Raw genomic sequence first — 17,142 nt, 5'->3', positions numbered from 1 at the left:
CTGTGTGCTAGGCACTGGGAACTCTGCATTCAGGTTTATTTCCAGGGAGGCAATTTGATGAATCAAAAATTGGATAATAATGTTTTAACTAATAAGAATATTAAGTATTAGCCTTACACTAGACAATATATAAAATAACTTCCTGTGCAGTAGGAACTATTATTACTCTCCCCACTCCACAGACAAGTATATTGAGGGTCCAAGACAAAAAGAAAGGACCCAGTGTCTCTTAGGTAGTAAATTCCATTCCAAGTATCAGATTCCAAGGTCCAAGCTCTTCATCAGTGCATGCACTTTGGTGTCAGGAATCCTGTCTGTCTTACCTTAAATGAGCCACCTAATTTAAGAATTTGTTTTCCCCTCTAATAATTGGAATTGAACTGAGATTTCCCTTGCAAGAGCATCTGATGAGTTAAGCTATGTAAAATTCTTTATAAGATGGTCTTAAAGATAGAGGGGGGAAACAGTTTATCTTCTTTCACTCTCAATACTTTCACACAGTCACTCAATACAGAACATTGCTGTGATCAGATGTGTGGGGTGGTTTCTCCACACACCACGTAATCAATTCTGCAGATTCTCCAGCAGACACCAGCTGGGTTGTTCCCTAATTCAATTCAATTCAATTTGGATACTTTCTACTGGAGATAGCCTCAGATTTCACAGGTTGAGGGCTCAGTCCCCAGGACAAGCCCCCCATCACACACACACACACACACACACACACACACACACACACACTTCAGATGCCAATTGCAAATTTCAAGGGTTGCCCTATGACCCTCTGACCATTTATTAGGGTTCCCACAATGCCCTCCTCAAGTTCAAATAATTTGCTCGAGATGTTCAAAGACTCAGCACTATTTGTGTTGACTAGTTCATTACAAAGAATGCAGATGAACAGCCAGGTGGTAGAGATACATGGGGAAAGGTTCACAGAGTCTCTTGGCACAGCATCCTCCAGGAACCCATGTGTTCAGCTACCTAGAAACTTCACCACACTGTCCTTTTGGGGTCTTATGAAGGCTTCTTTACTTAGGCATGGTTGATCACCATTCATGGATAACCATTGGCTATCAGCTCAACCTTTGGCCCCTCTCCCCTCTGTGGAGGTTGAGGGTTGGGGCTTAAAGGGTAGACCCCTAACATGTGTTGGTCTTTTCTGTAACCAGCCCCCAACCTAAAGCTACCTAGGCACCTTTGTCCACCTATCAGCTCATTAGCATACAAAAGACACTCTTATCACTGCAGGGATTGCAAGGGTTTTAGGATCTGTGTGTCTAGGATAAAGACCAAATATATATTTCACAATATCACAGGCAGAGTCCTTATTTTATTGAGCACTACTACAAAATCAATCAAGAAAATATACAGAGCAGTCCCTCGGCCCAAGGCACACTTCAAGAGCTGTTAGAGATTTAGGGTTTTCTAAGATGGTATTTTCTCCCTCCAGTACAAGGCAGAGCGAGACAGCCCTCTAATTAATAGCTGAGCTGTGCTCTCACAAGGGACAGGAGCCATCCAGGGGGGAGGATGGGAAGTTGGAAGGTCCCAAAGAATTAGTGGCTTGGAGGGACAAAGAAGAGGAGGGAGAAAGATCTCCTGTTACGTCTGAGGGTATTCATTCAGCAAAGAATTGAAGAACAGGACACAGAGATAGCAAGCAAAATATAGATTTATTGCAAAGGCAACAGAGATACAGAGAGAGGCTTCTAAGAGAAGGGGCCCCAAAGCTGGGAATCAAATGGGGAGATTTTGGCGTGTTCTTTTTATGGTCTCTGGAATGTCTTCTTCTCCTTATCTCTTCCCCTGTCCACACACTCCTCACTATTCTTGATGGGTGCCCGCTCTGTCCACACATTTTTTAGTTTTTCTATTGGATCCCCCACTTAGGAACGTGAGTACCTAAGTGTCTGTCTGATTGGGTCTCCCATGTGGGTCCAGGAGCACTTTCATCAAGTAGGAAGTTGACCTCATAAGAAGACCCTCTCTATGCTTCTTTGTTCTGGCCTTGCCCCTGACCCCCTCAATGGCCATCCTGCCCTGGTTGCCTAAGCTGCCTCACTCCAGAGGGGGGATAGTGTGAAGAAATCCACAGGCCAGAAGAACAAAGTAAGCTGAGGAAAGGGTGGGAGGCACCCAGGGAGGTGTGTGCAGGGGCAGTGTGTGGAAGTGCGGGCACCCTGGCCAGGATGGAGGACTGCATTTGGAAAGGAGTGGGAGCCATGGAAGATAACTAGAGGGTCCCGCCTTCCTCCTGCAGGTCAGTGCTCTACTTTCCTCTTAAAAGCAAGAAAAGGAGGAACCATTTAGTTAGAAATGAAAACCAGAAAGAAAGTGGTATAAGACTAATGGGTCTTCTATTTTTGTTCATCACTACAGAGCAGTAGCAATGTAACTTGAATGGCAGGTCATTCAGTAAACTGACGGGGGAACCAACTTAAGTATCATTGAGGATAAGAGCTATAAAAGGGACTTTAGAGGCTATACAGAGGGATCTAATTTTTTTTTTTTTATAAGTGAGTGGCTGAGGTCCAAAGAGTTGAAATATTCTGCTTGAAACTGCAGGGGAGCTCAGCTTTGTATTTTTCTCCAACACTTTTTCAGAAGATTTTTGACCTTGGCCTGCAGAGACCCCCAAAGCTTCACCCCTGCAGTGTAGGTAGGGCCTCCCACCTGCCCAACCTCTTCTCTGCTCCCCAGGAGTGTTAATGTGGTGTGTAGACCTTCCCAATATGTCCATTGCCAGTGAATGAAAGGTCTCCAACCAATGGGACTTGTACTCTTCAGAAAGCTATTGAAGAAGCAAGGTTCAGGGACCCTGCCTCAGAAATAGGTTGGGGAGGAATTTGGGAAGAGGCAGAAAAGGAGTGAGCTAAGGACATCTTACACGGATATGTTGGCTAGTAGCCCTTATTCCAGACTCAGAAGTAAAGGGCAGAGCCTATCATTGAACTCTTTCCTCCTTGTGAACTAAGACTTTCAGGACTTACTTATTGGGACATCCATGAAAACCTCTAGGATTGGTACCTGTCAGGGTGGATGAGCTCAGAGAGAGGAGGAAATGAGTGTTAACAACTAATTGACTCAGATACCTAGACATTCCCTGTAAAATAGTGTTGCATTGTGGATTTTGGAGATAAAAATAACAGCCATTACTTGATTACTGGCAAATTCAAATAAGACAACAAACACCCACAATTCCCAGACACTCCACTGAGGGAAGTTTGCAAAGACTTTGGCTTCCATTTGTAATCTTATATAAGAAAATATATCTCTTTGCCATATATAAGAATTTATTAAGTATACCTTGACATACATCATTTTACAGAATGAACCTTTTGCCTTTAGTATGCTCTTTGATAGGAACAACAACAACAACAAAAAAAAAAAACAGGTAACCCTCTCCAAACTCTTCATTGAATTGAACGTAATCTGAGCATATATTGAATATGAACAGTATGCCTTTTTAACAGTTATTCAGGGAAGCAAAGTCAGCATTTGTGAGATATGACATTTATACAGTTTCAAAAGCCCTCTTTAAAAATATATACATATTTAGAATCAAGAAAAGGAAAAAATGCCTAAAGCCAGTTGGATGCCATCTGAGAGGTGGGGAAATGTAATAGAAAAAAAAAGAGAGATGGGCAAAGACAGTGGTCTTAGCTGATTGCAATGAATATGTCTTACTTTTGTAAAATTTTATAAAAACTTATGCCCAAATGAACCCACTACTAAGGTCCCTTATAAGAACTGAAGTTAATGCTTCATTAGCCTCATGGTTAGTCTTCCCTGCAGCTTTCATGGGCCCAAAGTAACCATCAGTGCATATATAAATTGCAAAGTCCACAAAGGAGGAATCAATGTACATAAAGGGCAAAGTCAATGCAGGAGAGTGACTGTATGATGGAACTCTGAGCAGAGTAGGCTCCAAATGCTCATTGGCCAAGATCAAGACTAGACAGAGGACACCTATCATACTCTCACTGATAAGGTGGTGGAATAGTGTACAGAGTTTGGAGAATATCTGCTCTGTGCAGAGGCATGTAGTGATGTAGATATGTTATTTCATGTAATCTTCACATAAAAGACATTTTATTAGGATCCTGAATTTTCAAATAAAAAGACTAGAGGTAAAGAGAGGTTGATTTACTTTTGTAGAGGATTAAAGGGAGACTTTTTAAATCCCAGGCCTTCACTGCTTCACATACTTCACTGCTTGTCAAGGTCAAGTTAGTTAACTTCAGTTAAATAGGTCTGAGTAACAAGGTTGTCAACCTGAAGTTTATCTACTTTTTGTGGTCTAGTCTCTGAAATTTCCAATGCTGGAGCAAAGTACTCCTTGAAATATTTACAGAGACACACCTGATATGCTATGGCTAAGTTCCAGCTATTACAGATTATAGCATCACTATTTTCCAAGTATAAAGTCAAAAGGCTGCACAATCTAAGAAATGCTCTAGCAGAAAATTATGTTTGGCTTCTGCATAATGAATATTTGCTCACTGTTAAAATGAAAAGACATTAAAGAGAAAAATATTTTTCAATTAAAAACACTTTATCAAGTTGCTACATATAAGATTAACATACAAAAGTGAAACAAACTTCTTTATGTTAACCATATGTATTTAGAAAATGTTGTTATTAAAAGTTTGGCACCTGTTGAGGAAGTTTATACCTAGGAATAAATCCAACCAAAAATATGCCTGACCTTTGTGGAAACATATTAAAACATATTATTATTATGTTTTATATAATCATTAAAACATATTAAAATACACAATAATCAAGCTAGGGAACCAATGTGGGTGTCCTTCAACAGATGAATGGATTAAGAAAATATCATATATACTACTCAGCCATAAAGAAGAATGAAATTATGGCATTTGCCAGTCAATGGATGGAACTGGAGACTATCATGATAAGCGAAATGAGCCAATCCCAAAAAAACAAAGGGTGAATGTTCTGATATGTGGATACTAACTCACAACAAGGGAGGGTGGGGAGGGGAAGAATAGAAGTCCACTGGATTAGACAAAGGGGAACCAAGGGAAGGGAGTGGGGAGGGGAATAGGAAGGACAATAGGATGAATGGGACATAACTTTCCTATCCTTGTATTTGAGTACACCACCAGGGTGATGCCACATCATGTACAATCACAAGAATAGGATCCTGATTAGAATAAATTATACTCCATGTATGTATAATATGGCAAAACATTCTACTGTCATGCATATCTAAAGACAACAAATAAAAAATATATTAAAGATGACCCAAGTGAACAAAGATAAACCATAATCGTAGATAGAAGAGTCAATAGCAGAATAAAGGGTAAATTTTCCCTAAGATAATCAAAAAACTCAATTCGGGCTGAAAGCATGACTTGATGAGTTTCAGTAGTCACCCATCAGTGGGTGAGTGGGCTCAGGGCTTTCTAGTTAGCAGCAGAAATGTGGTTTCAACATGGGCAGTAGAAGCAAAAAGTGCAAGCTTGAGGACTCCCAGTCCAGCTGTGGTAGCAGCTTCCTGAACTCTGGGCAACTTCTCCTGTTCATTTTGTGCCCCCAATCCTCTCTATACTTTTGTACCTGACTCCTATATAAACTTCCTCTATACCTGAAATATTCAGATGATTCCTATTTTTCTGACTGAACAATGACTGATAGAGAGATACCTAAGTGGATGATAAGGTCTGTATGTTTACTTCCCCCTCAAAAATATGTGTTAAAGCCTTACCCCCCAACCATATGATGGTATTTGGAGGTGGGGCCTTTCAGAGATAACTGAGGTTAGATGAAATGATGAGAGATCTCAGCGGGGCTGGGATTATGGCTCAGCAGTAGAGCGCTCGCCTCACACTTGTGAAACCCTAGGTTCGATCCTCAGCACCACATAAAAATAAATAAACTAAATAAAGATATTGTGCCCATATATAACTAAAAAAATATTAAAAAAAGAATGGGGTGTCATGATGGGATGAGTGTCCTTATAAAAAAGAAACACCAAAGAACTTGCACTTGCTCTTTCTTCTCCCCCCCCCCAACCCTCCATTCCATGCACACAAAGAAGGGTCCATGTGAATGCACAGGGAGGTGGCAGCCACCTATAAAAAAAAGAGAAGGGGTCTCATGATGAAACCTACCTTACCATACCTTGACCTTGGACTTCTATACCCTCCACAACAGAAATAAATGTCTGTTTTTAAACTATTTATGATATTCTGTATGGCAGAATAAGACAATGCACAGCAAAATGTAAAGAAATGCCCCCAAATCCATATGTTAAAATTCCAATTCTTTGAATGGAGATGAGATCTTTAAAGAGGTGATTAAAGTGAAAATGTAGCCATTAAGGTGAGACCAAAATCCAATAAGACTGGTGTCCTTGTTAGAAGAGGGAGAGACTCTGGAGATGTGCATGCATTGAAGGCCAGTCATGAGAAGAGGCAGCAATAGGGTGGCCACCTACAACCAAAGAGAGGCCTCAGAGGAATCCAACCCTGCAGGCACCTTGACCTTGGACTTTTATTCTCTCCATCCTTTAAAACTGTGTGGAAATAAATTTCTGTTTAAGCCACCCAGGCTGTGGTATTTTTACTGTGAGAGCACTGGAAAACAAATGGAAAAAAAAAAACAGGTTCAAGAAAATAACAAATATTTGAGGAAAACAATTAAATGACATTAAAAAAATAGGCTGAGAAAGAAGGAAAAAAAGAAAATGAGACAAAAATAAGAGAAGAGAGAGCCTAGAGAAATGTTGTCCTACTCTCTTCTCACATCCTCTTTTTTTGGTTTGTTTTGTTTTACAAAAAGAGAAAAGGTTTTTTGTTGTTGCTGTTTTTTTTATTATTTTGAAATGGAGAGACCAAGTAAAGAACTAGAGCAATTACCCAGGGAATGGAATTAATATAAACAGTCTAAATAATTCAGATCAAATGCCTCTTTTATTTCTCTTAGCAATGCTTTTTAAATTCACAACATCTATATAATTGCCCTCTTATACTTGCCTCTGCACATAATCCCTATACTTCATCAGCACAAGACACAAGATAATATCCAAGAGCAAAATTTCAAGAGCAAAGGAGGAAAAAAAAAAAACATGAACTTAAAACAATAGTAAGGAAAACCCCAATGCCTACAGGAAACTTGTAAATCTGAAACACATGCTTCTAATAGACACAATTTGCAGTTGAAATAACTGAGATATTAAACTGTTTTTGAGAGACTGTGGTTTTTAAGTGAAGTTGGGAAAACAAAATTATTTTAAAAAGACAAAAATCCTTACTACACATTTGAGATGGGCAACAATTTGAGATCCAGACAGAATTTCAAGTCAGTTTCCAAGATGATCTGCTAACTGGGAAAGTTTACAATGCACTAAAATCCCTCAGCTTCTCTGTCTGAAGGAGGCTTATAGATAGAATTGAGTAAATTTGGAAAAAATCAGGTCAGACTAAAAAACTAACCCCTGGCTCCTGGCAGGTGTGTGTCCATTAACTGAGCCAAAGACTAGCACACTGGTCTGCACTTCTCACCTCTTGGCTCAGGGGGCTGGAAAGCAAGACATCTTTTTCATATCTCTAGTTTTTTAGGGTTAATCATGAAGATAAACATCTTTTGACAGGGCTTTTCTAAACAGGACTTGTTGAGAGTCATCTGTGGGCTGTGTGTGAACTGTGTTGTGCATCTTAGCGTAGTAAGGGGATACGTCTGGCACTGGGAACGGCTGGTGGCATCCCTACAGGAATAGACTGCCTGAACTTCCCTCTCAGCTCTGCCAAAGATCCCCCACAGATGGGTGGCCTGCTGTAGCTGCAGAGCACCTGAGATGGGTGTGACCTGTCAAGATGCCAATTAACCTGTTGACAGTAAGACATCAGGAAGCAAGACTCCACCCTTGAAACTTTATCCCTGCCTTTGATGTACCCCTTTAAATAAACCACTGGAGCCATCTCTCCTTTGACTAGTTCCAGCTCTTGTGTGGACTGGATGTATCCGGTCTCCACTTTCATAAATATATTTCTGACTCTTTGTCTTTTGTTCTTCACGAAATTATCTTAGACTTTAAGTTCTCAGGTAGCTTAAACCGCCCTCTGCAGGAAGAAGAACCCCCCAGTGAGATGCTGGCCATGGCCCCCTATAAAGACTTGTGTTTAGGGTTATGGACCTCAAAAGAGGGAAAAGATTATTATCAGAAATAGAAACTTCAAAGGGCTTTGGAAAAAGAAACACTCTCCCACGTCCCCTTCCCAAATGACAGTCCCTGGGAAGATGGGGAGGAGGGGGGCACCAGTGCCAATGGGAATATGAATATGTGGTATCTTTCCGGCTTGCATGGGGGCATGGCAGGAGGGGTGAGGGTTCTCATGACACAGAAAAACAAATATGGGAAAATATTTGCAGCAATAAGAAAGCAGTTTTAGGAGGACACACACTGGGCACGCACACACACAGAGGCAGCTCGCTTTCCTGCCTGGCTTCCTTCGGGTCAGCTCTGCGCCTGACAGGGCAGAGGCCAGGCAGGGCCGGCTGCGAGGGCAGTGGAGGCCGTGCGCGATGGCCAGCCTGTCCCTGCGAGGGGCGGGTACCGTGACTCAGCTGAGCCCCCAGCGCCCGGCGATGTGAAGAGTCAGTGGGCTGTGGCGGTTCTGGTTGCTCCCTTTCATCCCGGTCGGTGCCGGATCGGGATGTGGGTCCAGCTCCCACGGACCCACCTACGTACCTGCAGCCTGGGATCGGGAGGCACGCACCATCTGGTAACCAAACTGACTACAGAATATTCGAGCTTCACCAACAGCTTCAGATCTGGACAGAGGAGTGTGATGCTCGTCCCGCCCTCTGGTGGGATGCTTTCTCAACCGAGTTCTTTGAGGATGGTGCCATGTCGACCATCACTTTCTGCCTGGAGGGTGGACCAAAGAGATACAGTGGGTGTGGAGGGCCGGTGGTACCTGGAATTCATGTTTGATGACATGACGCGGATAAAGACATGGCACTTCAACATCTGGCAGCACCGAGAGATCATCCCCCGAAACATCCTTGCCATGCATGCCCAGGACCCCAAAGGTTGGATCAGCTCTCTAAAAATATCACCCGACGTAGGATGTGTGACACTTGAGCTCATGCAGGAGCTCAGGTCGTGCCACAAGATCTACAGCCTCAGCTCCCGACACTGCCTCAAGACCTGCAGTGGCCGAAGTAGCAGCGCTTGGTAGCATCCCCGCGGAGCCTGCACGGCAGCAGCCAGCAAACGGGCGGAAACGGAAGATGTCAGGGGACAGCACCCTGAGTTCGGGTGGGGGTGGCAACACCAACAGCAGCAACAGTGAGAAGAGCCCAGCCAGCAACTTCGCCCTCTCCAGCCAGGATGTGATGGTGATGGGGGAACCCACTCTGATGGGCAGGGAGTTCGGGGACAAGGACTCAATACCCAGCTGGAGAACACCTAGTGTGACGCGGCCAACGGCAAAAAAAAAAAAAAAAAATAGCACCTGACGAGGACAGCTTTAACAACCCTCCTGCCCTGGGCGCCAACAGCCCTTGGAACAGCAAGCCTTCCTCCAGCCAAGAAAGCAAATCGAGAACCCTGCACACAGGTTTCCCAGTAAAGGCCCTGCCACGGCCACGCAGCGCTCTGCCTACCTGCCTGCCCGGCCCCTTGTAGCCCCAGGGAGCAGAAGGCAGAAGAGACTGAGCATCTAAAATGGGCAGCCTTCATCCACCCACTTCATGGAGGAACTGAACTTGCTGGGAGAAGGTGCCAGGATGTGTCCCCCAGTGGCCCTGGGCTGGGCATGGCCCCTGAAGAGCTTCTTGGGGGAAGGGGTTACTCATGTGAATGCCTATGTGGACCCTGGACCTCTGAGAACTGACTTGACCATCCCCCCCCCCCCACAGGACATTTGCCTCCATCTTCACCCCCCAATTCTGGGTTCCCCATTCTCCTAGCTTATCTCCTTTAAGCCTGGGGTTGTCCTATCCATAGCCCTTAAGGGTTAAGGTCACATGGGGCTTGGTTGGACGCCCTTCCCCTAAGTGGCTGGTATTACAAGGGCAAAGCTCTGGGCTTCTTGTCCTTTCTGCCACTTATCCCAGCTCCAAGGTTTTTAAAACATAATATTATTAAAAATGCAAGTTTTTTTTTAAATCACCCATGTTCCCCCTCTTCCCCTTATTAAAGTCCAGTGACCTCCCTCCTCTTGGTAGATGGGAGAGCCTAGGGCCTCAGTGGGGGTGAGAGTAGGGGTGGAGGTAAGCATACCACTTTTCTACAGAGCTTCAGACCAAGGGGACACTTTGCCCTCTCTCTTCCCTCTTCCTCTGGGTGACTGGAGTTGGGGAGGGCACGCCATGGGTGGGAGTGGGGTATATAGCCACATATTTTGTGACAGCACCCTCTGTTGTCTCTGTGTCCCCATCCTCCAGGACTCTAGCCTGCCCTACAGTGATGGTGACTACCTCTATCCCGCCCCATCCTCATCCCATGGTGGGTATGTTCTTTACCAGTCCTTCACTAAAGCAGCTGATTTTGATGGGGGGAGGGGAAGCTCCCTCCCTCAGGGAGTATGAGGCTCTTTGTCACTTTTTTTTTTTTTTTTTGGTTTCTGTTGGGCAGGCATGGGATGGGAGAGGGGCTCATCCACTCTCTACCAGAACCCTCTTCTCTTCCCGTGATCCCTCAGACTGCATATCTCATCCTAGCCTCCCCTCAGAGGGGAAGGAGCCATTAAGACTATCCCAGCTCTAGGCCCACCAAGGAGAAATAGGCCTCTGTCCACCAGCTGGGGTAGAGGGTCTTCATCTCCCAACACCTCCTCCTCCTCCTCTTTCCTCATAGAAGGGAAGAGAGGGCAGCCAGGATCCTCAGCTCCAATTCACACTTGGACATGTGGAGGATTAGGGCAAGGATCCCATGAGGCTAGACCCAGCTCCTGGCTTTGCTGCCTTTTCCTGTGGCCAGTCCCAGGAAGTTTCAGGGCCACCTCTCCCCTCACTCTTCCCTCTGGATTAGGGAGTTTTCATGCCCTGTTTCTCCACTCCAACTGCCACTTCGGGGAGGGTGCTGTCAGGCGCTGAGGGAAGGGGTGAGGAAGGTGGATGTCCCACCCCAACTGGAATGCCTTTTGAGGGGTTGCCATTTGAGTCATGTATGGTATCAGTCAATAAACTGACTTTTTTGGTTTGAGAAAAAAAAAAGAAAGCAGTTTTTATCTGGGCTCAGTGGTGATGCCTGTAATCCTAGCGACTTGGGAGGCCAAGACAAGAGGATCATAGGTTCAAGACTAGCCTCTGTAACTTAGCAAGGCACTTGGCAACTCAGTGAGACCCTGTCTCAAAATCTCCATTACCAAAAAAAGAAAGAAAGGAAACAGTTTTTAACAATGAGAATTCTCATCTTGGTTTTTATTCCATTTACTTTTACAAAACAATTGTTTAAATCTTTCTTACAAAATTTTTAGAAAGACACATAAATAGCATGCAGGAGACGAGAATAATCGTCCTATAATACAAAGGCATTCACATAAAAAAATGTGTCAGGTGCTACATAGCACAGAGGGCACATTTATTCAGCAGCAGCAGCAGAACCCTCAAGGTCAATTGCTTCCTTTTTTTCCAGCTCTTTTCCTTTAGTTTTGTGATATGATTTCTCTTTTGCCTCCAGTTGTTCAAATTCCTCCCAAGTAGTTGCCAATGGCTTCCCAGTCGTTTCTGGAAGCTGTATGGATAGTAGTACACTCAGAAGGGCCAAAATCGCAAGGGATAACTTCGGAATTAAAAATAATTATATTAAGTGACATGCCAAGAAAGAAATATGCCCTTCACAATTATAAAAACTACAAGCAATAATAAATGTTGGCGAAGATGTGGGGAAAAGGTACACTCATATATTGCTGGTGAGACTGCAAATTGGTGCAACCACTATGGAAAGCAGAATGGAGATTCCTCAGAAAACTTGGAATTGAACCACCATCTGACCCAGCTATCCCACTCCTCAGTTTGAACCAAAAGGACTTAAAATCAGCCTACTGCAGTGATGCAGCCACATCAATGTTTATAGCAGCTCAATTTACAATAGCTAAACTTTGGAACCCAACCAGATGCCCTTCAACAGATGAATAAACTGTGATCTATATACACAATGGAATATTACTCAGTCTTAAAGGAATGAAATTATGGCATTTGCAAGTAAATGGGTGAAGTGGAGAGTTTTCATGCTAAGTGAAATAAGCCAATCCCCCAAATACCAAAGGCTGAATGTTTTCTCTGATATGCATATGCTAATTCACAATAAGGGCCATGGCTAGGGAAGAACAGAGTTACTTTGGATTAGGCAGAGGGGAGTGAAGAGAGGGGAGGGGATATGGGGATAGTAGAATGAATCAAATGTTACCCTATGTGTATATGTGATAACATGACCAGTGTGATTCTACATCGTGTACAACTAGGAGAGTGAGAAGTTGTACTCCATTTATGTATGATGTGTCAACATGCATTCTATTTTCATGTATAATAAATTAGAACAAATTTTAAAAAACAATAAATGTGCCCTTTAGAGAATAATAATTTCTGAAACTTTTCAAAGGGCAATAGAATTGAATTTCACAGAAAAGATATTCTTATTCCCTGGCAAGACCTTGGGTTACTTGTGCTAGACTGGGAGTTCTTTAACTCATCAACTAGGTTTAATTTAGTCACTCATTCATTCATGAACAACTGCAGGCCATCTACTCAACAAATGCCAGCTACTCTTATATTATTGTAGGCACTCTTACAGTGGGGAGACCTGCACCATTTTTCTAGAATCTTCAGAACTGACCCCTGAGCTGGAACTTGGCAACTGTATCCCTGCCCCAATAAATTATATACTACCAGCATTCAGTAAATGATGGAGAACAAATGAATAAACAAATAAGTAAATGTAAGTTTCAGTGAATCAGAACCTACAGAATTTATGGAGAAACAAAACAAAAGTAATAGAAACTAAAGCTACTTGGCACAGGGGTAGGAAGTATTGGGGGTGTTCATTTGATTTCCTATAAGAGTTCAGTATGATTTCTTTGTAGATTTTTGACACATAAAAGGCAGGCTTTCAGCCTATGTCAAGGCTGAAATTCAAATCACATTGAAAATTAAAGTCTGCCTAACTATTCTGTCAATCATTATGAAGATGTTGGGTGGGTTTTAAGAACTAAACTTGCATATGTAGCCTGTATAAAATATGGTTCTTCCTTACACAATTTAAACTCCTTTAGAAAAAAGAAAAACTTGCTGTAAAGACCCCATAAAAATAAATTATGGCATAGATTTTCTGATAAATCTACATATGTGGTATTTTTAGAGTTCTGAGAATGAAAATCATAAGATACATAGTGTAACTGTGAAGTGGTGCAAGACCTCATCCATACAGATGAGACCTGGGAAGGCAGTTTCTTATTTTATTTTGCAGAACATTGATGGCCTAATTCTTAGAAATACATGAGAAAGCTTCACCTAGGAGCAAGAGCAGAATTTAAAGTGACATTCCAAAAGATTCTTAAAAGCTTTTGCTGGTGTCTCAAGACATAGGAAGTATATTCATTGATCTAGAATTGTCTTACAACAGGGTCTGAAAAACACTGGGAATATGTCTAAATGCAAAAATGGGGTCAAATGAAAGATTCAAGATGGAACTGAATTTTTCTCCTTGGCTTGGTAGCCAAGCAGTATACAAGCCTAAGACTCCCCAGCTCCTACTTAATCCTGCTATCCTGGCTAGCTCCCCAAACCCCAAACCAAATATCCCAACAGGCCCCACCCTCCCCCACCTCTCAGCCCTCCTAGCCAGGCTGATCCCTTCATTTGGCCAGACCCCAAGGCCTCTCACCCACTCCTCAAGAGCTCTCCCTGCCTCCTTCCACCAAAGGTCTCCCTCCTTCTCACAGACTCTTGAACTTTTCCTTTCTGATGGCTACTTCCCTTCAATAAAAAACAAAAGTTCTTGGGCTAGGGGTGTGGCTTAGTGGTAGAATGCGTGCCTAGCATATGTGAGGCCCAGAGTTTTATCCTTAGCACCACATAAAAATAAATAAATAAAATAAAGGTATTGCGTCCCACTATAACTTAAAAAAAATAAATATTAAAAAAAAAAAGGTCTTGAGCTCAGATAATCTCCAGAACCATTCTGCCTGGGTTGCTACCTGGTGACCTCAGGCAAGTTACTTAACATCTCAACTCAGTGGAAATTGCTGGCACCTGCCTCAAAGGACTATTGAGAAGCTGAAATTAAATAATAGCTTTAAGCTTAGAACAGTGCCTACTCTATGATAAGTAACCAATAAACACTAGCTATCATTATTGCTAACTTACCTTAAAAAGCAAGATGCTTTTAATATTCTATCATTACTGCTGTGCTGTTTGATTTTTTTAAAACGATGCTTGAACCTCCCTACCCACCTGTCCCCAACTTTCCCTGGATCCCCATTTTCAAACCTCTCTGGCTGCCCTTCTTCAGCTTGACCCCCCTCTCTTACCCCTGCAGAAACTGCTCTCCTAGGCATAGATCTCCAGTCAAGGGACAGTTTCCTGTCCTGCTCTTTCCTGGCCACTGTCCTCTCCTGCCTTTTTCACCTCCTCTTCTCCCTGAGGGTCCTGGTCATCCATCTCCCTGGCTGCTCCTAAGTCTCTGCAAAGACCCCTCCTCCCTCCACCACACCTTAGTGCCATTGCTCTAGGGTTCTGTTCCTCAGTCTCCCAGATCTGCATCTCCTGGCCCCACTGCAGACCTGGAGGAGTACTACCTCCTCTATCCATCCTACCTGTCCAGTGGCCACCTCCCACTCATCCCTCACCACCCCGATGCCAACCTTCCTTTCCTCCAACCTGTTCTTCCTCCTAGGATCCCCTTTGCTCCCCAGAATGACTCTCCCCTCTGTGCCACACCTAACAGGTCAACCAGGGCTTGTGAATATGACTTCCCCATTCTGTCCTCTCCAACCCACCTGTATCTTGTTCTATCCTGACCTCCTCAGATCCTTGCCCATCTCTCCTGACTCCCCACAAGGAATGTCAGCCATATTGCCAACAAGCCCTAGCTAGACATGTTCTCTCCCCCTTGGAGCCTTTGCTTTTCTGCCTGAAGTTCCTTGCCTTCTTCCTGGAGTTCTCTTCTCTCCTTCCCCACTCAGCTCTTACTGGTCCCCAGATACAGAGGAAGTACTCCTCCCTCCAGAAAGCTGCCCTCTGAACCTAGTCTGGGTGAGTAGCCCTCTCCTGGGTCTCATAACCCCAGTCCTATCCAGGGCTTGTGATGTTTGCTCCTCTGGCTGCCCCTCCAGAACGAGTCGTCTCTCAGGACGGAAGCTGTTCCTTTCATCTGGGTTTCCTTAGCACTAGCAAGGAGATTTGTTCAAAATCAACACTCAAAACTCTTTGCAGGGCTGGGGATATAGCTCAATGGTACAGCACTTGCCTAGCATGCTGGAGGCCCCAGGTTCCATCTCCAGCACTTCAAAATATATTTTTAAAAATCTTTGCCAAACGAGTTCATGAACACAGAAAAATGAATTCTTGTCTACCTTTTTTTTTCATTTAGATTATAAAAATGGTTGATAATGAAAGCATCAGAACAAGTGATTTTCATGGGCTTTTTTTCAAAAAAGAAGATAGAAAATTCTAGAATATGTTTCCAGCCCTCAAAATGAAAACACTGGTTCCTTGGGTACTATGGCATTCACATACAAACTGTATGGGAAAATTAATCTTTGCTTATTTATTTTTCTTCATTAAAAACGACAAGGAACATCTGTTGCATCCAAAGGAAGTACATTCACAGACTATTTCTGCAAATATACGCAAGACCCTGGGGCTAGAGGTTGTCCTGGAGACGGGGCCTGGACCACTGAGGGCAGAGAGGAGGAGCTGACTCTCTGCATTCCCTACAGCACTGTTCAGCTTCTTTATCTGCTTAATCTGGTGTAAAAGGAGCTCTGTCATCTTTAAGTTGCAAGATCTTGGGCTAATAATTACTTTCTGTACATCTGTCTCCTCATCCATAAGTTGGGGAAGCAATAGTGTCTGCATTACATGAAAACTAACTTCTGCAAAGCACTTAAAATAGAGCCTATTGAAGTATCTGTTAAATAAAACAACTGATCTCTTTTCACTCCATAGTGCTTAGTGGGCCCTTACAGATACCCTTTAAAACATGTTTTGTTTTGTTTTTAAATTTGGCTTTGCACAAGGCCTTGCGTTTGATCCCCAGCACCACAAAAAAGAAAAAAAAAAGATTTTAGTCAATTTATAGCAGTTTGCTTTTTATGGGTACATCTGTTTTCTTTCAGTGAGTGTCAGTTTCTTGTTTTAAAGAACATCCGTCCATTTGTAGCCTTTTTTATTTTTTATGAGAAACACAAAGTTCTAGAGCACAAGAAAGATGCTTCTAGAAAATCCCATACCCTAAAAAGGGTGATAGACTTGCCCCAAATACTTCCTGTATAGACCAGACAGCCCATATTACTCCCCCACCCCTACTCCCTGCCCCCTTACCCTAACACACACCTTTTTAAAACAAGCCTTAGAAAGTCTGATTGGAGAAAAATATTGCATGGCTTTCTTTTTCTCCAGTCTGCTCCAGCCTACTTCTAATAAATAAAATAAATCAACTGGTTTAGTAGCAGCCAGGGTATATACTCCATAGTATTTTCTGCACACTGTGCCCAATTCGATATTATTGCCATTGTCATGATGGACACCAGCTCTGGCCAAAATGGCAAATAGTAGTCTATTCCAAACATCCTCAAAGGCTGGGCAGTTACTAGCAAAGATGACCAATTTCATTTTGCCTCATCTGATTTTCTGCAGAGTCTATTTTGAACACTAACATGTACTTTCTTCCTTTCATAACAAGTTAGAGCCTAGAGTATACTGACTGACAACTTCTCCATCTTTTTGGTGACCACAACCCTCTTCCTGTCTCAGGCACAGGATGGCCTCCAATCAGGAGCTGCTGCCAAGATGGCTAGAGAGTGAGACAAGCTACACAGACCAATAATGTTCTCATCTTGAGTCAGCCTGTGAAAGAGACTGGAGCCCTAATGCCACAAAGAAGTAGACTTTGTTAAGCACCTGCTACTGGCCACTCTGCTAGGACAGTGATTCCCAAGA

The 17,142-nt window shown here is 43.2% G+C and overlaps 1 protein-coding gene and 1 pseudogene across 1 annotated transcript in view; one reads left to right on the top strand and one right to left on the bottom strand.

Moving 5' to 3' along the window:
* Positions 1-7,847: 7,847 nt before the first annotated feature.
* Positions 7,848-9,664, top strand: LOC113183355 (LIM domain-binding protein 1 pseudogene; annotated as a pseudogene).
* A 1,899-nt stretch (positions 9,665-11,563) lies between these two features.
* The window catches only part of Slc22a16 (solute carrier family 22 member 16), a 61,900-nt gene continuing 56,321 nt past the window's right edge, over positions 11,564-17,142 (bottom strand). The window contains exon 13 of the mRNA XM_077801483.1: positions 11,564-11,764. Coding sequence (XP_077657609.1) covers positions 11,564-11,764 — 201 coding nt within the window. The remainder of the gene's footprint in view (positions 11,765-17,142) is intronic.

This window comes from Urocitellus parryii, chromosome 8 (genome assembly GCF_045843805.1).
Source record: "Urocitellus parryii isolate mUroPar1 chromosome 8, mUroPar1.hap1, whole genome shotgun sequence".
Classification (NCBI taxonomy): domain Eukaryota; kingdom Metazoa; phylum Chordata; class Mammalia; order Rodentia; family Sciuridae; genus Urocitellus; species Urocitellus parryii.
This window is presented reverse-complemented; position numbering and strand designations above follow the sequence as displayed.